Source organism: Balaenoptera physalus, assembly GCF_965194825.1.
Source record: "Balaenoptera physalus genome assembly, chromosome: 10".
NCBI classification, from domain to species: Eukaryota; Metazoa; Chordata; class Mammalia; order Artiodactyla; family Balaenopteridae; genus Balaenoptera; species Balaenoptera physalus.
In genome coordinates this window covers 76741824-76765441 of record NC_138889.1, presented here as the reverse complement: position 1 = coordinate 76765441, position 23618 = coordinate 76741824, and the positions used below count along the sequence as shown (strand labels likewise).

At 45.8% G+C, this 23618-nt stretch overlaps 1 protein-coding gene across 14 annotated transcripts in view; it reads right to left on the bottom strand.

Moving 5' to 3' along the window:
• Positions 1 to 23618, bottom strand: part of NAV2 (neuron navigator 2) — a 761975-nt gene that overhangs the window by 174285 nt on the left and 564072 nt on the right. For all 14 annotated transcript variants that reach the window (XR_014267924.1, XR_014267925.1, XR_014267926.1 and 11 more), the window contains 2 exons: positions 9424 to 10519; positions 4348 to 4460 (listed from right to left, as the gene is read on the bottom strand). Coding sequence is in view for 4 of the 14 variants with exons in the window: in XM_082476565.1 (XP_082332691.1) it covers positions 4348 to 4460; positions 9424 to 10519 (1209 nt within the window). In the remaining 10 variants the exon portion in view is untranslated. The remainder of the gene's footprint in view (positions 1 to 4347; positions 4461 to 9423; positions 10520 to 23618) is intronic.

Here is a 23618-nt window from a genome sequence, read left to right as displayed (position 1 = left end):
TAGTGCAACAGGCATTTCTTATAGACATTTCTATAAGAAATGTCACAGAATTAACTTTCCTTCTGAGACAGATGATCTTAGATTATTCTCAGCATGGTGGTGCCTGGAGGGTGGGGAATGGACTAAATGATTGATTATATGGAGATAATCTGCTATAGCAAACTCTCTATCCTTGAAAATGCCAGTGTTTTCAATTTTCTTCCCACTTCTAACCAAGAGAAATTTGGAAGGCATTTTTCTCTTATCTAAAAAGTGGTCAAACCTGCATTTCCCATCCAATTCTTTAAAATACATATATATATATGTATGTGTTTTTAAACAAAAGCAATGATGAATATCTATTTTACCTTCCCCTAATGGCTGTGGAGGAATGTAATTGCATCTATCTCCTGGGCCATCAATTAAATATCTTTTACTGCCAGTTTGACCACATTTTATCTGTGTAAAGGCTGCCAAAAAGGTACTGATCCTTTGGATAGCTCCAGGCCCTGCAGGGAACATTTATTATGAAGCTAAGTCTAGGGACCAGTTTTCAAATTACCTTCATTAACTAACTTAATCACACACAACAGTATAATAACTATATTTATAGGCATACCTTGTTTTATCGTGCTTCACTTTTTGTGCTTCGCGAGCATTATGCTTTTTACAAATTGAAGGTTTGTGGCAACCCTGTGTCAAGCAAGCCTATCAGCGCCATTTTTCCAACAGCATTTGCTCACTTTGTGTCTCTGTGTCACATTTTGGTAATTCTCCCAGTATTTCAAACCCTCCACCAGCAAAAAAAATTATGACTCACTGAAGACTCAGATGATAGCTAGCATTTTTTAGCAATAAAGTATTTTTCAATTAAGGTATGCACATTGTTTTCTTCTCTCTTTTTAATTAATTTATTTGTGGCTGCGTTGGGTCTTCGTTGCTGTACACGGGCTTTCTCTAGTTGGCGGCGAGCAGGGGCTACTCTTTGTTGCGGTGCGCAGGCTTCAGTAGTTGTGGCTCACGGGCTCTAGAGCGCAGGATCAGTAGTTGTGGTGCACGGGCTTAGGTGCTCCGTGGCACGTGGGATCTTCCTGGACCAGGGCTCGAACCTGCGTCCCCCTGCATTGGGAGGCGGATTCTTAACCACTGCACCACCAGGGAAGTCCTGTACATTGTTTTCTTTAGACATAATGCTACTGCACACTTAACAGGCTACAGTGTAGTGTAAACAGAGCTTTTATATGCACTGGGAAGCCAGAAACTCTGTGTGTCTTGCATTACTGCAATATTTGCTTTACTGCAGTGGTCTGGAACCAAACCTGCAATGTCTCCAAGGTATGCCTGTATTTATCCACGTCTCTATGAATGACACATTTGCCTGTTAACTCTCCTTTAGAAATTCAAAGATCTTTGATATGGAGTGGTATCTCACCTTTGTTTCTGATAACCCCACACAAATCTATAGATGCTCAAGAAATATTTATTGTCCACAAGATGTTTGGTCAACGTAGGGCTGAAGCAAAAGGATAGCTTTTGCATTCCAACAGATAAAGGTTTGAATCATGGCATTGCCACTTACCAGCCACTTGACCTCAGGCAAGTCACTTATTCTCTCCGAACGTCATTTGTCAAAAGGGGATAAAACCCCTTCCCTCAAGGTTAGGAGGATCAGATGAGATGACACATGATACGCCTGGCATGAAATGAGGGTTCGTTGAATCTGAGTGTCCTGTTTCCCTCTGAGGGGTCCCACCAGGAAATATCTGCTCCTCTCGGAGCTCTACATACCCAGATCCCAAGAGCAACGCAGAAACACAAACCAGTAATCTACCTGCCTTGCTCAGGTGATCACGTTCTGAACTGCCAATTCTACCTGCTTGGAAGATGGCCTTAATGTAAGATCGCCCTACCAACCCATAGCCTGAACAAAATAAACACACAGCCGTGCCCTGGTGGAAATGGCTGGGGCCTTAAAGCCCGTATACAGAGAAATTAAAAACTGAATGAACTATTCCATGTCTACCTGTGGCTCTCCTGCATCTACCAAGGGCAGTGCTCCCTCAAGCCACTGGCCATGATGGAGAGAACCCCATATTCTGACCAAATAGAGCAGAGGTGAGGATGTCAGGGTGTTCCATGAGGAACATGGACGGAACCGGGGATTTTTACTTGGAAGAGGGAGGCTAAGGGACACGCTGCTACATGGAAAAGAATGGAAATTGTCCGTGAGGTTGGATTATACACAGTGATTTAGAAAGGTAAGGATAAAAGACTCTATTACTACTTAACGCCAATAAAATATGGAAGGGCTGCCTCGTGAAGGAATAGACTTTCCATCACAAGAAGTATTCCAGCAGAGACTGAAAGACAATTCATCAATGAATGATCGAAGGGATTCATGGACTGGATAATAAGCGGACGTTGTTCCTTCTAATGTTACAATCTGAGATGCAGGACTCAGGTGTAACGCTATGTAAATGACAGAGCACCATGGGAAAATCCACCTACTTGCATAAGTAAGGGGGAGGAACTAAGCAATTGATCAAATAGTCTCATAAATGTCCATTCCTAAATACACCCGTTTGTTGTCATTTCAAGGGATCGGCTGTACATAAGCTGAATTCAACCTCATACATACAAGCTACTATGTAGTGTCTCCATAAAATTCTTAACTGTACGGCCGCGTGTGTTACAGGTGCCCATGTGAGTTCCACTACTTGAATGTAAAGACAAGTCACCCTGATTCAGATATTTTCCTTAGCAACTAACATCGTTTGACTTTACACCAAAGGGTGCTTGATCAGGCATGACTGGCTGCACGGTTCTGGTCCCCAAACCGACAGCGTCTCAGGCTTTCTGACCTCTCACCTGGTTTACTGTCCTGATGCGCAGGAGACATGGGGAGAAAAAGATAAAGGAGTGAAAAGATCACGGGCTGCCATCTGTCCCTGTGAAATTTAACTGTTATGTGGAATGTTTTCCGGCTGCCGCTTTTGCTTTTCAGATGTGAATTTCACTGAGCCCCAATGTCTGCCACGACTCCACACTCCTCCACGAGTCACACATCTGACCCATGCCGGCCTCTGAATCACCAGCCTGGCTCTTTTGATGCGTGCACATACGAACACAATCTGGAATGTGTGTGGAGACCTGAGTAGTAATTAAACTCCACACCCTTCTCCTGAGAGCTGGCCCTTTTCCTGCACTATCCATGTCCTCATATGCAGGGGAGCTAAAACCTGGGAGAGAAGGAAACATAAAATCAATCCCAAACCACTAAATGGGGCCCTAAACCACTGTAAGATGGATCACTTACAAGTGGCCTGAAACCTCTCTGCCCCATCACTGTGCCCAGGCAGCAGAACCAGAAGGAAAGAGTGAAGTCACTCAGATCCTCTAAAATTAACACTCAGAGCTAATGGTCAAACGGGTATGAGAGTCGATCATGTGGGCTGCAGACCAACTCCACAGCTGTAATGTGGCTATTAATATGGTGGGGTCATGGATATTTAGTCTAATAAATGGATTTTAAACATGGATTCAATTTTTAACCCAACTCTGGAAGTGGTAAGATATGCGAAGAATAACTCAGCCACTGCTAAATATGTGGTTTACCACTCCCTTCCCTGGTTAGAAGTTGCTGGAACCCAGGGCACAGCGCTGGGAACGGGGGACAAGGGACAGAGAAGGTGGTAGCTCGGAATACACTGCAGTAGGAATTCTAATTCTGATGCTACCTTTTTTTCTTTAAATTAAGAATGTGACAGTATAACACTAATAAATATTTGTGGAATTAACTATATGACAATTGCAGATTTTATGTTTTTATGTGATATAATGTCCCTTTAATCATCCTTGTCTGGGTTATATTTAAATAAAATTTAGATTTTGTTTTTGGTTTTGGTTTTGGTAAAAGAAGCAGGCTGAAATCTTCTTTCCAACTGTTCCCAGGGTGTTCAGAACAACTTTCACTCAGTGCTTCTTAAAGGAAATTTGAAAAAGTCAATACATTTTAGAGTTCCAAGTCTTTTTGAAAGGCAACTCTATCTGAAGAGTGAACAAGGAGATTCAAAGTGAAGTATCCGAGCAGCCCAGAGCCCCTACATGAGTGAAGAGGAGCATACCTTAAAACAGAATGGCCAACAGGTAAAAGACTTATTTACAATTCTGAGGAGGAGGGAGTAGATCATGAGAGAAGGAGAAGAAAGAGAAGGAAGGTAGTAAGACAGACATTCAGTTTGTTTGGCTCATCAATCAAGGCAACAGTGAAGCAACTTCACATCAAGCTGGGTTCAGGACCTTCCAGCAGATGGTTGCACGGGAGGCCTCACCACCAAGAGACACGGAATTTCCAGGCGCCAAACTCACCAGTGAGTTCCTCCAGGGCAGGCTGTCCACTCTTGGTGTAGTGGCTGGTCTCCACGGTCACACCCCCTGAGCTGGACTCGGCAGTAACATTCCCTTCGGTGTCTGTCTGGGACCTTCACACACAAACCAGAGCAGACACACTCGTCACAAGGGGTAACTAGCACATCCGGACCACCGTGCCCCGACCACAGCCCCGACTATCCCCTCCTTCGGCAAGAAGCTTTAGAACAGAGCAGACCAGCAGACGGATGCTAAATAATTCACTGGTGCACGTGGAGCAAGGTCCTAGAAACAGACAGAGCCACCGAGCTGTAAAAGATGAAATATTCATCACCCAAATGGAGGGTCTGCAATCCTTCACTGGAGGACGCGTCTCTGCATCCCCTTCGGGGAGCTAGGTCTAGCCAGAAAAATGCTGGCGAGTACTGGATGGTTTGGATCGTTTAACATGTGCCAAAAAGAGCCACTTCTAAGTAACCAGCGATGCCAGCAAGCCAAGCATGAAGATGACTCCATGACTCCACTGACAGCCCCCAGGGCCCCCCCCCAGATCCTCCTGACACAGCCGTCTCTGGAAAGATGACCGTACAACCAGTCAGGAGTGGGTGCCAGGCAGGTGTGTTTGTCCTCTAGGTCTGATTCAGAGCTCAGAGCTTCTGAGATGAAAGGTCTCATTGATCATTATTTCAACACCTGACTGAAATCTGTACTTCCCCAAACCTTCTCCATGCCCTTTTTTGTCAAGCAAATCGAGGCAACTGCTTCATGTCATGTGCTCTTGCCACAATTACCTCTGCTTATTTTGGCGTGCCATGCAAACATATAATTATACTCAGACACATAACCATGGGTGTAACGTTACTAATTCGTTAGCATCCTGAGCTGATTCAACCAGATTTCACTCCCTGTGAAGAAAGTGTTTGCCAGCAATGTGAACTGTCTAAAACAGACTGTGGCGGATGTGTACTGATAACCCCACATCATCCATCCGTGCTCCCCCCTTTGCCCTCCTACCGATACCATCGGTTCCCCATGCCTGCCATCTCGACCTTTAAAGGATTTTCATGCTCTCAGTGTTCCTCTCCTTCCCTTGACCAGAATCCAAGCTCTCGCCATCTCTGCCCAGACCCTAGAAGCACTTTGTGAACAGGCACGCTGCCTCCAGACTAGAGGTTGCCAGCGACAGCCATGTATAGAAACCAGCCCACAGACTGATTCTTATTGGTCTCCACAGTATTTTTTTTAAAGCTTCTGAATTCATTTCCACATTTAAAAATTGGGAGATTTCACAAAAATTCTGGATTTCTGCCTTCTCCCAGTAAAAACAAGTCTGGAAGGACTGAGCTCACGTTCTTGCGGGGCGCCACCTGCTGGTGACATGTGGTGGCGGCCCCCTCTAGAGAGGCGTGGGGTTCCCTCTACCAGAGTCCCACTCACCCTGAACCACTCCTTTGTATTACCTTTGTGGAGCCAAGCAGGCACGTGAACCGTGACTTCTGTTCTAGACTGTTCCTAGGTGTGGTCCACTCCCCATTCTGTCCTGCACTGATCTCGGTGATGCCGATGTGATCCTGTCACCTTCTGATTAAAGGGCTCCGATGGTTTCCCGTTGCCCACAGAATAAGGTCTAAAGTCCTAATTGTGATAGAAGGTGCCCTACATCGTGGGATTCTTCCTTCCTTTCCAGCCCTGTCTCTTGCCACTCCTGCCCTTTACACACAGCCCTGCCCTGTGCTCCACCCACATGTGGCTCCCCTCCATTCCCAGATCATACCCTGTCCTTAACAGTTTCTTCTTTGTAGTCATTGTGTCCCCTGCCTAAAGGCTCTTTTCCTCTTTCTTCCTTAGTTTGCTCCTAATCTACCTTTCAGGCACAGTCCCCATGTCATCTTGGCCTGGAAGCCTTCCCCAGTCCTTGGCCAGCAGATGGCTCCACCTCTTGTGTGTCTCTATTCTCCCGATGCCTACTTATTATAATATGATCTAATGGATAAACCTTTCCTACACTAGATTACGAGCTCTCTGAAGGCTAAGACTGGCTCTTTTGATGTGTGCACATGAGAACACGATCTGTTCCAACTCACATGCCAAGCAGGCGCTCAGGCAGGGTGTGCTGAACGGATAAATGAGAAGTTTTTAAGTCTAGAACGATGCTGGGTGCTAGAAGGAACATTAGACTCGGAGTCTGAACACTGAGCTGGCTGCAGTGTGGAGTCTGTAACTTGATAGCCACGCACATCTCAGTAAGTCACTGCACCTCGTTGAGCGTCTGGCCCTCAAGCGGGGATTACGACAGCGACCTCCCCTGGCTGCCACAAAAATCACAGGTGAGACAACATAAAAGCAGTAAAGTGTAAAGCAATAGAGGTGTCCAGTGTGCCTTCTGAATCGGTAACTATGATTTACTCAGAGTTATTTTTCAAAAGTGATTTATCTTCCTTTTCTTCCCTTGGTACCATCACTAACGTGGAGAGGTTCGGGGGGAAGCGCTGTAAGGCATATACAGTGAGCTATAAACTTGAGAGAGAGCATCTCAGAGCACAAAGGGAGCCTAAACCATTTCCTAAAATCCTCTAATCTAGCCCCATCTCCTCACTTTACAGATGAGGCTCAAAGCGAGGTGGTGATTTAGAGTCAGACGGTTTCGTGGTTAAGCACTTGGCCCCTCTTAAAGGGACAGACTTGGCTTTAGACACTAGCTTTCTGGCTCTCAGCTCTTTGACCTACAGCAAGTTACTTAAATACTCTAGGCCTCAGTTTGCTCACCTTCAGAACAGGGATAGAAAGGGTAGCCAGCTCATGGAGTTGTGAGAATGATTAAATGAGCTGGGTCTCTGCACTCACGCGGTGCATACTCAACAGCTATGCCTGCAGCCAGGTCCCAAGGCCACCCAGGGACTCACAAGCGAATAAAAGGCAGAGTCCAGGCATCTGACTCCTATCCCAGTGCTCTTCTTTCTCTCCTCCTACCTGGCTCACCTAGAGGAAAGGCACCTCAGAGGAGCCAGAAGGACATCACACAGGGTGAGCGTAAACACTAAAACGCAGCTGGACAGACACATGGGACGTTTTCTCCTTCCTCGTATTTGTCAGACATTTGCTCTTGATCATTAAGAGTTTTTCCTCTCATTGAAAAATCTTGAAATATTTTTTAAAAAGGTTAAACGTTTTAGAATCGTTCAAATAATTACAGCCAGAAAAAAAAGGAGCGGGGGTGAGAGATTGATGGTGATCAGACCGTCACGTATTTTAATTCTGAAAATGCAGATCAAGAATCTGGGAACAGTCGCTTGAATATGCATCACCTCAAGACTATTCGTGTGACTGCCATGATAAAAATTTCACGGCAAGCAATTCAGTTGCCTCTACGGTGTATAAAAAGCTGAGCATGGAGACAAGTGCTGAGTCATTATCTAAGCCTTGGCACCCTTCTCAGGACTGTTAGCTGAGCTGATGACTTGATTGAATACAAAGATGACCGCCTCCCATTAAAAAGGTCTGGCGTGACCCTCACTGAAGGGGTGGGTAAGCAACGAAAAGGCAAGAGCTTCTCCTCAGAAGGCCTGACATTCCCTCACAGGCTGGACGCTGCGGGCTTGACTCTGAAATCAATCGCTTGAACCAGACTTTCTATCAGCTCTTGGCAGGAATGGTGACAGAACCTACTAGAACTCACCTCAGGCAGAAATAGAGGAAATATCTAATTCTTTGGGGAACCATGTAAACAGGGGAAGCTGAAAGCATGGGCCTGAGTCTGTGCATATGAACAGGTATGTAAATAACACGTGTGAAGATGTGTATTTGCATTTTATGTATGAATGTGTACTTGTGTCCTTACGTGTGACTGACTGTCCCTGATGTGCATCCACGCTATAGGTGTATGAGTGTGTGTGTACAGGTGTGACTGTGCATATACTTAGGGTAGAAACTGTAAAGTAAGTGCCCAGACTGTGACCTTCAACCATCGGTCCCCTTGTGCTGTGGAGAGGTATTAGTTATCGCTCAGCTGTGCAGTGTGGCCCACTGCCCTGCACATCTCGAGCACGGGATCGAGTCGAGCGCTGTGAACAAGGTTCTGGGAACCCCCGAGAGCGGGGCCGAGAGGCTCGCACCTGCCCGGAGAGGACTCATCCCACGTATCCAGCATCACCCGGAGCCAGTGTCCTCCAGCCTGTACAGGCGCGCGCTGCAGCCAGAGGCGCTCGTAGGCCAGAACCACCCAGACGCAGCACCTGGCTCCACGTGGTCTCCCGTGGTGCTACGGATGTGCCATCAGAGACAGACAGACCGAGGGACCGATAACGGACAGACGCAAACACCCAGGCGTGTCTCCCCAAATACCACCCGGGTTCTTCGGTTCTTCTAGAACCAGTCCCTCCTTACGGCTACCCTTCTTCCTCATCCTGTTCTCCATTCGAGAAATCCCAGCACACAGCAGGGACCGAAAATATATTTAAGGAATTCCCTGGTGGCCTAGTGGTTAGGGTTCTGGGCTTTCACTGCCGTGGCCCAGGTTCAATCCCTGGTTGGGAACCTGTAAGCCACACCACACAGCCAAAAAAAAATTTTTTTTTAATTTAAAAAAAAAAGAAAAGAAAAAATATTTAATACGTGTGATGGGGTAAGAAACCATGAGGATCTGGAATTTTAAGATAAGCACCTCTGTGAGAAGTCTCCGTTACTCAGCAAGGTGGTTTTGTGGTTTTCATTGTTTAAAGTACATTCAGGATGCTTTAGGACTGATGTTGGAGCCTGTCGAGTGACAGCAAACCACCCTCCTAGCTTCTGCTCATGCTGCCGCCGCCTCTGCAAAGCCCCTGGGTCCCCATGTGCCTGGGCCGCTCCTCCTCATCCCAGGATCAGCTCACATTTCACTTCCACTCTTTAGCTTCCTGACCTCCCCCCAGCCCTGCTGAATTAACCGTCCCTCAAGCACACTGATCACGCGGCACCTGAGCTGTCTGCCTCAATGTTCCCGGGTAGCAGTCCCGACCCCTACCCTCAGAGACCCAGAATCCACCAGCAAGGCTCCTTTGCCCACAGGCCCCGGCAGGGCAGGGGGGCAGCCGCTCCTACCTGTACAGGAAAGGCGCCACCGTGGCAGTGTTGGGGTGGCTGTATTGCTGGGGCTGAGGTAGCTGGACGCTGACAGTATTGCTTCCCGTGGTCTGGGCGGTCCCGACGGACCCACTGACAGTCTGGCTGCTGATGCTGTGATTCAGGGTGGTCCCTCCTGGGGCTTTGCCTTCCGAGGACGCCAGGCTGGAGGAGGAACTGGAGTGTCTGCCGTCCAGCTGGGGCTTCTGCTGGGGGAGCCCCGAGCTCAGCTTCCCACCCCGGCTCCGCTCCCCATCCTTGGAAGGCGCAGGGGCACTTGGGGATTTCCCGGGCATGCTCTTCATTCCTGGTTTTGGTATCCCGCTGTGGGAAGGGGCCGGGGCCTCCTTCTTGGCACTGTTGAGCTTCCCCCCTTTGGGGATGAAGCTGGCGATCTTGGAGGACTTTTTTGGCACCTCGGTCACCGCCACCCCGCTGAGGTCTTCTCTCGGCCCCTCCTTGAGGTCCGGCCTCTCTGTCACCGAGGCTCTCTTGGCGAGGTCCTTGCTTTTCTCCTTCTCCTTCTCCCGCTGCTGTTTCTCCTTTTCCTTCTCGCTGCCTTTCGGGGAACTCTTCTTGTTGGTCAGCGCCCGGCTGAAAGTTCTCTGGGCAATGCCCTTGAGCGCGATCTTGGGGCTGTTGGAGGTGGGGCCCGCCGCGGACAGCGGGCGACCGCCGGCCTCCATCTCTTCGCTCTCTTCGAAGCTGGGCAGGATCTCCAGCCACTCGCAGCTTGTGTCCCGTGACCCCGGGCCCTCACCTACCTTGGAAGCCCCCTTGCTGTTGAAAAGTTTCAGTTTTTCCAGCATGGACCTCTGATTGTTGGGGGCTGGCTTCAGGGCTTCGGGGGTGGGCCTGGGGGCCTCGGGTGCAGGAGGCTTGACCGAGAGCGTGGCAGCCGTGGCGCTGTGCTTCACACTGACCGACTTGCTGCGCCAGGGCTTGGAGGCCGTGCCGGGCTGGGGGATGGCCGAGGATGCGCCGCAATTACCAGGGGCGCAGACGCCGCCCTCCAGAGCAGCAGGTGCATCTTCGCTCATTCCGGGGTGGGAGGGGGCCGGACTCGCCAAAGGCTCTGCAGAGACAGGGAGGAGAAGGAGACCTGAATCACACCCATGGATCTGCACTGATCACGAGGGGGCATCGGCCATGGCTACACGGCCAGTCGCTCCAACCCAGATGCCGCGCAGCTCCATTACCTGCTTCATGCGTTACCTATGGCTCAATTTAAACTCTACCCTGATTTTCTCCTATTCACACGCTATTCACATCCCCCCCTTGTCACCTTTTGGTGTATGCTGTGTGAATGCATGCTGATCTTAACATCAACACGCACAAGGCAATATTAAGCACATATGTTTACGGGAAAACAAAAATCCGCATCACCACTATGATGGTGTAGGAATGATGTAGGAAACATCTCCTGTTTTGAATGACTCAACCCACAACCCCGTTTCCTAGTTAAGCCAAACAATTGAGAATTATCCAACTTTAAGAAAACAATGTAGCAGAGACATTAAAACAGAACAGACCAAAAAAAAAAAAAAAAAAAAATCCAGAAAAAGAGAAACCAAGTATAATCTTTACAGAAGAAGAATTACCCACAAAAGTTGCTAAATCCCATCAAAGCAAATACGTTTTTCCTACGTTGGCACTTTTAAAGAGTTACGAACACAACGCAAGTTAGAGTTAAAATAAAAAAGCCTTTTGAGCTTAAGAGTATGAACTGGGCACAAGCCTTCACCGTAAGCAGGAAAACGTGCAGGTTATCTGAAAGTCAAGGTTTCCCCCTTGGCGGTCAGGGAGTAGTTCCCCGGCCAGACTCTTTTCTCAGAAAAGCTTCAAAATATTTCCAAACTAGAACTGGAATTATTCTGAGAAGGGCGGGTTCCAAACTGGTGCTCCGCTAGGCACCGAGGTGGCCCAGACTGCAGACATGAACCCTGCAGCGCCCTTCCTCAGGCAGCACTCGGAGCCACGCAGCTCCGTCCCCGACGTCAGGGCAGCTGTCAGAGGGAAGGTGGCAGGGACATGGCTGAGCCCAGCGCCCACACCCACCCACGGCCGCGCCCGCCCGGTGCAGACAGGATGCGGTGCCTCAGCCCCAAAGAGCACGTCTGTGCCTGCAGAGTCACGATGACACGACTTACCCAGCGGCAGCCACTTTCTTCCGCAACGATTCCCTAGGAAAACTTCTCCAACCCGAAAGGCTGTCCTTCCAATTGTCACAAGTGTTTTCGGTTAAACTGCTCATGTTTCTAATTAACTTTTGTCATCCGCAACTGCTCCAGTGCCCAGAAGCCTGGCGGGATTAACGGCTGCTTCTTCTGTTCTTTTTTTTTTTTTTTTTTTCCCCTTTTTAAATACCTATGTTCTGCCGCCTTCTAGCAACAGAGTAAACTGTATATAGAGCGGCTTTTTATGATTTAAAAGTCAACGGCCGCCAAAGCCGAGTGAAGGCAGCCCCTTGTGGGACACGAGCCGGGAGAGCTCCCGGCAGAGGAACTGCTTCCCTTCACTCTCAGCTGCTCCGGGAAGCCACGGCTCCAGGGTGATCCAGCGCAGACCTCCCAATGTTTTAAAACACATACATCTTCCTGACTTACTGGGGATTTGGGTTTGGAGCAGGGGCTGCTGCATGATCCTCCCTAACAAAACTCAAGGGGCGTTGCTGGATCTTTTCCTGGGGAGAGCCGGGGACTGCCTGGGAAACAGGCTCACAGAACCCACCCACACTACTGGCCTTTCAGAGGGCCTCCTAGGGTGCGACGCTGCTCATGGAGGGCTTCCTGGGTGTCACAAGGTGCGGCGCTAGGCACGTTGTGAAGGGGGTTACTGCCCCCATTTGACAAGACTAAGGCTCAGAGAGGGCAAATGACTGCTCCTCAATCGCATCGCTGGAAATGGACAACTCTGGGCTTTGGACCCAGGTCTCCTGACACAGTGTTCTTTGGGACTGCATCACAGCTACCTCCTGTGAGAAAGAACACATCTAAACAACAGCCACTTAAATGACTAGAGTACTTCTGGGGCATCGCCTTTTCTATTGCTTGGGTATATTCACGATACCCGTGGTGGGGGACAAACCAGCCCAGCCACTGGAAAGGAGGCAGCCTATGCCACAGAGGCCAGTGCCCTGGAGGAAATACTGGTGACCCTCCAGTCCCGAGTTCCACTCTCTCAGGACAACTGTCCTTCCCTTTACTTGGGCTCGGATCTGGGGCAGAAGTATTCATTCATTCGTTCATTCAATATATTCATTCATATCAATATTCAGTGAGTGCCTAGTATATGCCACACATTCTCTAGGCACTTGGTGACAGTGCCAAGACCCCTGCCTTCACGGAGGTTACACTCTGGCAGCGAGGAACAGATGATAACTAATGTAATTAATAAATACATCTTATCATTTGGTAGCAAAGAAGCCCTAAAGAAAAAGGGGCTTTGGGGGCAATGTGCTTATAGGAGCTGCAACAAATCACAATCAGAGGTACGCCCCTCGTTCCTAAAGGAGTTTCAGGCATACTCCCTGCTGAGGAGACAGACGTGGATCAGTGTCACTTCTCTGCTCCCACACATTCCTTGGAACTCTTATAAAGCCCGCCTGAAATCGTTTGGACAAGAAATGCCCCTGCCTAGCGTTTCTGTGTGTTTTTAAACCTTAACACACACAGCTAGAAATCAGTTGTTATTAACTAGCTAAGGACAGACCCAGAGCTAAACAGATGCCTGGCTTGTCTAAGAGAAATGTGCAGACCACCCAAAGGTGTGTGTCTCCTTTAGGGAAGGTGCCAGGTGCAGGGAAGGGGCCCACACAGTGTAGCCACGGCGGACACACAGGCATTCCGCAGGCCGTTCCCCAAACAGCTCCCAGAAACTCTTCCCTGTCTTGCAAACCCCAGCTCACGTGCCTTCCTCCTTTTTCAAGCTACCTGAGACCCTCGAGCTGAACGATGCAAACCCCCTCGTTTGCATCACATCACCTGGTATTTCTCCCTACTCTGTTTTCCCAGGACACTGTCCATGCCTCCCTTGTTATAAAAGCATTTGGAGGGCCACCTACTTACACCAGGCACTGGGAATACAGAGTTGAGTAAGATACGGCCCCTGCCCTCTAGGAACTCACTGCCCAAAGGGGCAGCGGACCTCAAAACAGAGCACAGAAACAACGTCAAGGCTTTAGAGGGCTGTACATGGTCCCAGGAGACCCAAGCATTGGGATCTCCTAATTCTCCCCAGGGAGTCTGGGAAAGCTTCATTGTTATTCCACTGGTTTGTAAATTCCTCCAGGGCAGAGATGACCCCCACCCCCATTCACCCTTGTGTCCCAAAGCCTGCCAGAGCATAGAAAATAGTAAATGGTTTCTGAATTGTTGGTTGGTAGTTTTGACCTTTGCAAGTCACATTTAAGGCAAGAGAGACTCAAAATTTGTGATTAGTCATTAGGGTTTTATTAAAACTTTTCAGTCCAAACTCAGGATCAGGACTCAGAGCTTCAGAATTCCTACTTGGCATTTTGCCTGGGCTCCCCTGGTTACAGGATCATGGGGACATTTCAAGGCTACTCGTTACAGCTGTAAGAGTAGTCTTGGCGGATGATTCTGAATTTGGTTTCCAGAACAGAAGTTCCCTGAGTAGGGCTACAGGGCACCTGAGAATCAGATCATCAATACTTTGACATTATGTCATAGCCAGAAAACCCCTTAACAGTGAAGGGGCTCCAGGTCATGAGTGGTCTTGCCCAGGTGAACTTGACATGTTTCTGTCATCCCTAGGTTATCACATCAGTGATCTCAGATCTTGGTTGAAGTGGAAAGCAGCCATTTCTAATACAAGGCTTCTGTGATTCCCAGCATGAGACTTTCCTTACCAGGCTTCTGAGATAGTGAGATAAATGCAGGAGGGATGTGGGGAGGCAGGCCAAGCCTCAAGTTTTACACCAGCTGAAGGTGTGACCCCAGGTATACCACTTTGCCCCTCTGGGCCTCCGTCGCCCCATTTGTAAGAAAGAGGATAAGCTTTTTCTCTAGAATCCTTTCAGCTCTGTTTCCATTCAAATCTCAGCGAGTCTCCAAGAGACCCTGTGAGGCTGGGCCCCAAGAACGCAACTAAGTTCACTCGCTAAACTAGTGAGTTTCCCTGTGCTGCGACATACAGGTGTTTCTTTAATGACAATCATTCCCCCTCCATGGTTCTCTTAAGATGCTTACCAATAAATGCAGAAAACTGGCTGGGTCAAGGTATACTCAACCTTCAATGAGCTGCTAGTGAATTCAAAAATGCTAGTGTTCTATGAAAGTAAATGTGTGGGAGGGAGGCCGGGGGGAGTTCTTTAAAATTAAGAACACTTCTCTCTCTAATAACTAACAGCTCTAGTTTCTTTTCTCAGGTACAGGAACCTTTGTTGGAACAAAGGAATCTGAGAGCGCAAAAGGAGGAAAGCACAAAAGAAATGTTCTGACTACTAGTGTTCTCCCAATAATGGTATGTGGGGTAAAGAGGTGAGATGAACATTTTTGATGGCACGTGGATAAACATTTTTATATTTGAAAAGTTACGTTATTTATTTTATTGCGTATCAGAAAAGATAAGCAGCCCATATATAAATCAACAGTTTCACAGACAGTAGATGTAGATTTAATTTGAGTTGATTTAAGGAAAATATGAAACAAATAAAAACACAAGCAGTTCACCGATGTGGCAAAAATCACGCAGAAAGTTTGTGACAGACTAAAGTTGGGGAAACACTGTTCCATTAAATCAGAAATACTTATTTTATATGTAAAATACATAAGTATTTTAATAATACTTGTTTTATACTCAATTTATTCTTTTGGAAAATGCAATCAACCCAAGAGAAATTAAATCAGAAGGCCTAAATAAGGACTAGGTTCAAAAACTAATCTGAGGGGCTTCCCTGGTGGCGCAGTGGTTGAGGGTCTGCCTGCCAATGCAGGGGACACGGGTTCGAGCCCTGGTCTGGGAAGATTCCACATGCCGCAGAGCAACTGGGCCCGTGAGCCACAACTACTGAGCCTGCACGTCTGGAGCCTGTGCTCCGCAACAAGAGAGGCCGCGATAGTGAGAGGCCTGCGCACCGCGATGAAGAGTGGTCCCCGCTCGCCGCAACTAGGGAAAGCCCTCGCACAGAAACAAAGACCCAACACAGCCAAAAAAAAAAAAAAAAAAAAAACTCATCTGAAATGGCTACTTTTATAGCTTTATTTATTTATATGTATTTGTTTAGCACGACATTTTGCTGAGAATTGGCCAGATCTGGGAACATGACCAGGCCTTTGTTTAGCCAAAGGTAATTTTAAGAATAACGGTCTTAAGTTTCAGATTACTAAACATAGTAAGGATAACACATTACATCATGCCCAATAAACATCCCAAATATCCATATGTAAAATTAAAAATATCAAGACTTACTGTATGTAATAGACACTGGTATATTTTGCCCTAGTCCATTTTTTAAAATGCTGATCACAGGGGCCCTGAACGGATTTTATGACCCACCAGTGGACCACACCCTGCAGCCTGAACATCTCGGCTTTAAAAGGCCAGCTCGCCAGGTTCACCCACCACCAACTGACAAACCATCGCAAAAAGGAAAAGTCTCATTTGAAATACTGCAGAAACAGGAGGCCTTTGAAGAAGAGAAAAGGCTTTTTTGTTTTTTTTAAGAGTTTAGGGAGAGCATTAATCCTCCTGTGGGGAGGGGAAAAGTTTGGTTTTTCTGGCAACCAGCCTCAACCTTCCCTGACAGTAACCAAAATACTTTCTAAATGGAAATACTGTCCAAGGCAGATAAATAAGCATTTCTTCCTCTCTACTTCCAAGAGGGCCAACACTGGTCCCCGGCCCCTTCTGTCCCCAGCTTCCTACTTAGGGAGACATTGGTGGTCTGGTCCAGATGGCAGCAGGCACCCAGGCAGTGAGGCCAGCTGACCTCAGCTCCAGTCACCCTACTGTGATTTTAAACCTGCCCTGGGGATGGTTCCTGCCTAAATCCTCTCCATCACCTTCAGGAAAAGGCCTGATAATTGGGCCTGGGAAAAAGTTTACAATTTCCTATAATTTGTCAAGGTATCAATCTTGAGCATTCAAATTTGTTCGGACAATTGAAACCAGTTTTTTGTTTTTGTTTTTTGTGGGTTTTTTTTGTAGGTTCATGGACTCTAGCCATACAGGCTGGAGATTGTTTCCAGAGTTACTCAGGTCAGTTTCTTTACAACCATGTTAGCCACCAGACCACAGAGGGGCACATAAATGAACCTCACTCAATCCACTTAGTGGTTCTTCAGGATTCCTGGAGCCTGGCCCAAGGCGCCTTCTCAACACTGTTGTGATCAATGTCTAAAATTAAGGGCATGGGCTTAAACATAGTTTCTCTCCAACTCCTTCTTTGAGAGGATCCTTGGAGGTACAGAAAGATGGAGAGGGGGCGTCAGGAGAAGTACCAAGAAAAGTGTACAGAAAGGCAAAGGGCATGGTGTAGAGGGAGCTGGGCTTTGGATTCATATTCTCTAAGGATCATTTTGTGTCTACAACTCCATAGGCTCCTAAAACATCCAAGTTAGAGTAAGAATGATGATTTATATAAACAAATATTTTCTTTAAAGTTGCTCTGTTAAGTCAGTCCCTATCAACATCCCAATGATGTTTTTGTTGAAATAGAAAAATCCATACAAAAATTTAGATGGAATCTCAAGGGACTCTGAATAGCCAAAACAATCTTGAAAAAGAACAAACTTGGAGGTCTCATACTTCCTGATTCAAAACTTACTACAAAGCTACGGTAATCAAATCATTGTGATGCTGGCAAAGACAGTCATATAGATCAATGAACGAGAGAGGCCAGATATAAACCTTTGCATATATGGTCAAATAATTTTCAAGAATATTCAGTGGGGTAAAGACGGTCTTTTCAACAAATGTGCTGGGAAAACTGGATATCCATGTGCAAAAAAATGAAGTTGGATTCTTACCTTATACCATACAAAAACTAACCTAAGATGGATCAAAGACCTAAATGTAAGAGTTAAAACTATAAAACTCTTACAAGAAAACACAGGGCAAAAACTTCATGACACTGGGTTTGGAAATGATTTCTTGGATATGACACAAAAAGCATGAGCAAAAAAAAAAAAAAATAGGTAAGTCGGACTTCATCAAAGTTAAAAACGTGTACATCAAAGGACATAATCAACAGAATGAAAAAACAAACTATGGAAGATAATACTTGCAAATCATACATCTGATAAGGACTTGAACATATAAAGAACTCATATAACTCAACAACAACCTGATTGAAAAATGGGTAAAGGACTTGAATAGACATTTCTCCAAAGAAGATATACAAATGACCAATACAAACACAGAAAGACGTTCAATGTCACTACTCACCAGGGAATGCAAATCAAAAACCACAATGAGATACCACTTCATACAAATTAGGACGGATATTATTAAAAACAAAACAAAACAGAAAATAACAAGTGTTTGTGAGGATGTGGAGAAACTGGAACCTTTGTGTACTACTGTGGGAATAGAAGATTGTGCAGCCATTGTGGAAAACAGAATGGCAATTCCTCAAAAAATTAAACACAGAATATGATCTATCAATTCCACTCCTGGGTATATACCCGAAAGAAGTGAAAGCAGGGACCTGAACAGATATTTGTACACCCATGTTCATAGCAACATTATTCACAATAGCCAAAAGGTGGAAGCAACCCAAGTGTCCATCAATGGTTAAACAATAGATATTGTTCGGATAAATGAATGAATAAGCTAAGTGTGGTGTATATATATGTATACACACACACAAACACATACACACGCATGCACACACAATGGAGTACTAATTCAGCTTTCAAAAGGAAGGAAATTCTGACACTTGCTACAATATGGATGAACCTTGAAGACATTATGCTAAGTGAAACAAGCCAGTCATGAAAGGCAGATATTGTTTGATTCCACTTATAAGAGGTCCCTTGAGTAATCAAGTTCATAGAGACAGAAAGTAGAAGGGTGGTTGCCATGGGCTGGGGGAAGGGAGGAATGTTCACAATGAAAAAAAGAAAGAAAGAAAGAAAAAGATTGTATTTGGCTGCAAGTAACCGAATTCTGACCACCACAGCCTAAACGGGTGAGGGGTTTACTACTTTATTTCCAGTGCTTAGCACAGGGTCTGGCCCACAATAAGGGCTCAATAAATGTTTGTTAAACTAAAGTTTATCTTTGATGTTAATGAATCACATGAAATTACATAGTTTCGAATATTAATTTATTAGTATTATTTTATTCTAGCTTGAAAAAATATCTGCTTCAAAGGAATAGTGATCCTTTTTAAGAAACTCAAGCAGGGAAGCAAATTACACCACTAGGCTTTTTCTTCCTTAAATTGGCCATCACTGACTCTTTGGTCAAGCTGTTCCTTCCAACTGTGATGCTTCCTTGCCCCCCTCATTGCCTCACATCCCTACCTGACTTTCACCCACCCCAGTCTACCTTTCATGCCGTTTCTTCTAGGAAACCTCCCGAACCCCCAAACCAGAGGCCATCTCTTTTCATCTAAAGAGACGGAAGCCTCTTCCAGGCCTTCTCTGGGGTCCTGACATTTGCCGCCCTGCGTTGTAGTTAGTGGTCACACTCAGCTTACTCACAAGAATGGCTGATACACTAGGTCCCAAAAATGCTTGTTGGAAATCCGTGCCTTTGTCCTTTCAAGACTGGCTCATTTCCCTTAGTGAAAGTGATGCACTGACAGGTGCCCAGAAATCAATAAACAAATAACAACTATTACCCACACTGGATCCCTCCATATGGTTCAAAATTAAAATCAGGTGTGCCTGGCTTGTCCCTCTTGGCTAACCGTGTTCAGTTGTTCTCTTTACAACTAAGTGAACTCAGAAGACTAGAATCCTTGGTGATGCTTTTAATGCGTTTCCTGCTATGAATGGTGAGAATTTTGCTATACTGGGTCATCAAAAAGATTACGTATAAACACTCCAGTACCTTATGAGGGCGTGACCAAAAATGAATGTGCGGAATGTAATTTCAAGGTAATTCTTTCTCTTCCGTGGCTTATTTTGGATAAAACCAAGGAAACTATGGGTAATGAGGTCATTTGTTGCTCTAGATGGAGCTAAAAGGCAGTAAAAGAAGAGAGTACCATTTTCCTACATAGTTGTCACTACATTTTCTCCAGCTTTACAAGGTACGTTTTCCAATCCTACTTAATGCCATAAAGAACTGGGGAAAGTAAACAAAGGTTAACTTGCCTGAAATATTAGTATACAGCTGGGCTTATGGTTGACCTGGTAATAACACCTTAGAAAGAGAATTCTTAAAATCTTTCCCTCCCTCCCTCCCATACACCCTTTACATCAAAAAGTGTCCTATACATATTGGTAAATGCTCCCACTCTGTTGGGTAAGGAGACAAATCATTTGACTGCTGACACCTGAAGGAAGATACCTTTAACAATAAAAAGCGGTCCTATTCTTCACCTTTCATTTCTTGAAGGCTTATCACCGTCAAAACAACTCTTTCCTCTCTCTTGAACTTACTTGTTCAAAATCCCAAGCAATATGTTTGAAGAGAAAGCTTTTGTTTTAACTGGTCAAGCCATTTCTCTATCTTGTACCGTATATGGCTATAAGTACAAAACTGGCCATAGAAAACTTTCTCCCTTGCTTCAAGGGTGTATGAAATTTCACAGAGATGATAAACACTTTACAGGGGGTCAAATCTCATTCTCACAGGAGGTCACCGTCCACAGCTAACAGCTCTTTGGCAGAGTGCAATGGTTGTACACTATTATAAATACATCCCCCTAAGATGGAGCTGGTTAAGGAATGCTATAGACTCTCTTCGCCTAAGATACCAGCCCAGTCTTCTTGTTTTCTCTTTTGGGCAAGGGATGGGCACTCCAAAATAGGAGCTTCCAAACCAGTGTTAAACAAGAATGCCTTCTATTAGACAATGCAAACAGGCAGTAACAGAGAGAAGGGGTTCCAGGCTCAGGTAAATTTAGAAAACAGAGGGCTAAAGAGTAGTCAGTTTTCTTGCCTGCAGGACTTCTCAGAGCCTTTAACATGCTCACTTGCACTGGGAATATCCAAAATGATAATGGGATAGTATGAATCCCAAACCTATTTTTTGTGATAGAATTGATTTTATGGGATAGCTTAAGGAAACAGCCTATCATAGGATGCATTCTGGTAAACTGTCCTAATGGAGGGGGGCAGAAAATGGGAACGTAACCCAAAGCAGATAAGACTGCTGTCTAACAGGTAATAGTCACTAATCAGGAGAGCTATGCAAAGGAGAAGGAAGAAGAAGCACCTTTTTTTCCCCTGGGAAGTTATAATCTAGTAGATTGTGGAATGCTTTCATGACATGCATTTTGAACACTAAATATCCTTAACATGTACCTGTTCCCTTTCATTTCAAAACGATTAGGATAAGGCTCTGTACTAAAGCCAAAAAGCTACATGAAAACAGGAAGCAGCAGTCATGGCTGTGCAGGGGGATGTCTATAAAAAGATTTCTATCAACAGGCTCACTGTGACTCAGTCCTGACACATGGCAGCCATGAAAACTGATGTGATCTTGGACTGTATGAACACATGAATGACATTTAGAAGAAGGGAGGTAAGGATCTTGCCCTGTTGCGCACAGCTCAGACCAGAGCTAGAATGGTGAAATCTTTAGAATTTTGGACCTGGAAAGGCTTCTTAGAGATCCTCTACTTTAAGTCACTCATTTCCTCAAAAGGGAACAGATCCTTGGGCAGGTAATGACTTCTCCAAGGTCTCCCAATCAGTAAACGGCACAGCTGTTACTGAACTTAGGACTCTGGGGCTTGTTAAATAAAGTAGCTTTGCTGGCCCTACCCCCAAACCTCCCAGTTCAGAATCTCTGGGGATGGAGCCAAGCAGCTGGAGGTCTGACTAGCTCCCCAGGTGACTGTCATCCAGGTATTAAAGAATTCGTGTCTTACTACAACACGCTGAGAACATCTATCTATCTATCTATCTACCTATCTACCTATCTATTTATTTACTTATTTATTTATGGCTGCGTTGGGTCTTCACTGCTGCAATCCGGCTTTCTCTAGTTGTGGCAAGCAGGGGTTACTCTTCGTTGCGGTGAGCAGGCTTATTGCGATGGCTTCTCTTGTTGCGGAGCACGGTCTCTAGGCACGCGGGCTTCAGTAGTTGTGGCACGTGGGCTCAGTAGTTGTGGCTCGCCGGCTCTAGAGCACAGGCTCAGTAGTTGTGGCACACGGGCTTAGTTGCTCCGCGGCATGTGGGATCTTCCCAGACCAGGGCTCGAACCCGTGTCCCCTGCATTGGCAGGTGAATTCTTAACCACTGCGCCACCAGGGAAGTCCTGCTGAGAAATCTTTAACTTGCCCAGGATAAGGACTAGAATCTGAGGATGACCGTGAACTATTCTCAGCAAGGAGTGGCCGAAATGAAGGAGACCTTCAGCTTGGAGAAGAGAGGATCTGGGGAAAGGTGAAAGTGGAAGAAACCTTCTTACTGAGGTGTCTTCCTTTCCCTTTGATTTTTTTCACCCACTGACAGTGAACCATCAAAAAGGATTAAAGCAACACCTGTCAGAGCAGGCCCATGACTCAGGTCTGCTCTGTGGACAAGGAGAGGTCAAGGGCCCACGACAGCACTGGAAGGTGGGAGCTTCCCGGGCTCCACGGCCAAGCAGGCGGGGTGAGGCGGGGTGAGGTGGGGAAGGGAGTGTTCGCAGCAACTGTGGAAAAGGGGAGTTGACCCAACCTGCTCTGCTCCACTTCTACCAGAGCAGCTCTCTTTACAAGTAAGATTTTATTTGACAAAAGGTTTCCATGGAAGAAAAAAACCTGTAACAACGTTAATAATCCTATATTAATAAGAATAACAGCCAACACTGACAGAGCCTGCACTTTGTGCAGACACTGTGCTAGAAAGCACTTTCATTGTATTGACTTTTTTCTTTTGCATTAAAAATCCAATGAGATAGGTATGAAGAAACTGAGGCGTGAGGCTTTAGGTGCCTCAAGATCAAACAGATTAGTGCCAGGCAACTTTATTTCGAAGTCTACACATTTCAGCTACACTCCCAGTCTACCCGCCTGAAGACGAGACCCTCAACTGGACTCTCAAAGTACGTGCTCCTCTTCTGGTACAAGATAACGGTATTTTCATCAAGTCTTACATCAACAGCTTTCAGAGATGCTACAGCGAAATTCTCTGACCTTTAACTCCTTCCAGGAGAAAAAAGAGAATTTTTCTCTCCAGGAGACTCTTTTTAAAAAATGGGGATGTCAAACAGCCGGGCAATAACTTAAGTATGGTTTTTGTTCTTCAGAATTTAGGATGCTGGCAAAATGCAATCTTTCTGCTGTTATTTTTTCTGCCAATCAAAATCAGCAGCCAACCAAAGAACTAACTTATTGTATTTCTCCAGGGGAATCAATGCAGAAACTGAGAGCTGAATTGGACTATTATTCACTATCTATGATTGTATTATGCCAAAAGTGCAGGAACAGGAGGGAAAAAAAGCAGTCATTTATCCTGATTCTGCCAAGTATGCAGACACGTGGTATCAGATAGATCAAATAATTCCAGGGCTTCGTGACCGTCACTGATCTACACCCAGCTCTACCAGACTTCTGAGCCTTTTCACCTGACAGTTGTCTCCTTAATGGAAAAACAGAATTTTTCTTCTGAAAAAAAAAAAAAAAAAAAAGACATATGCCGAGGTAGAAAATGTCCCTAAGGACTGCTCATCAGCTTTATTCATCCAAATCGGGAAGCAATTTCCTTCAGGTGTCTGTTTTGTTTTATACAACAGGCCTGGCTGTGACAAGTTGGGGGTAGATTGAGTTTTTGTAAGCGAATCACTCATTTAGAGGAATCTAGTAACTCTGCTGTAAAGCTAAGACATCTTTTAAAAACAAGAGAATCATGATGAGGTGGAGAGAACGGCAAGGTAATTGTTTTATTCTGCTCTGTGCAACTCACACCACCCTAAGAATCACGCAAACACAGGACTCTGTGGATGGGGGCAAGTCCAACTTAATAGCCTGGTAACCTTGACCTAGTCATTTAGTTTAGTTGAATTATTCATAAGTAAAACTAAAACTAACATCCCTAACTACC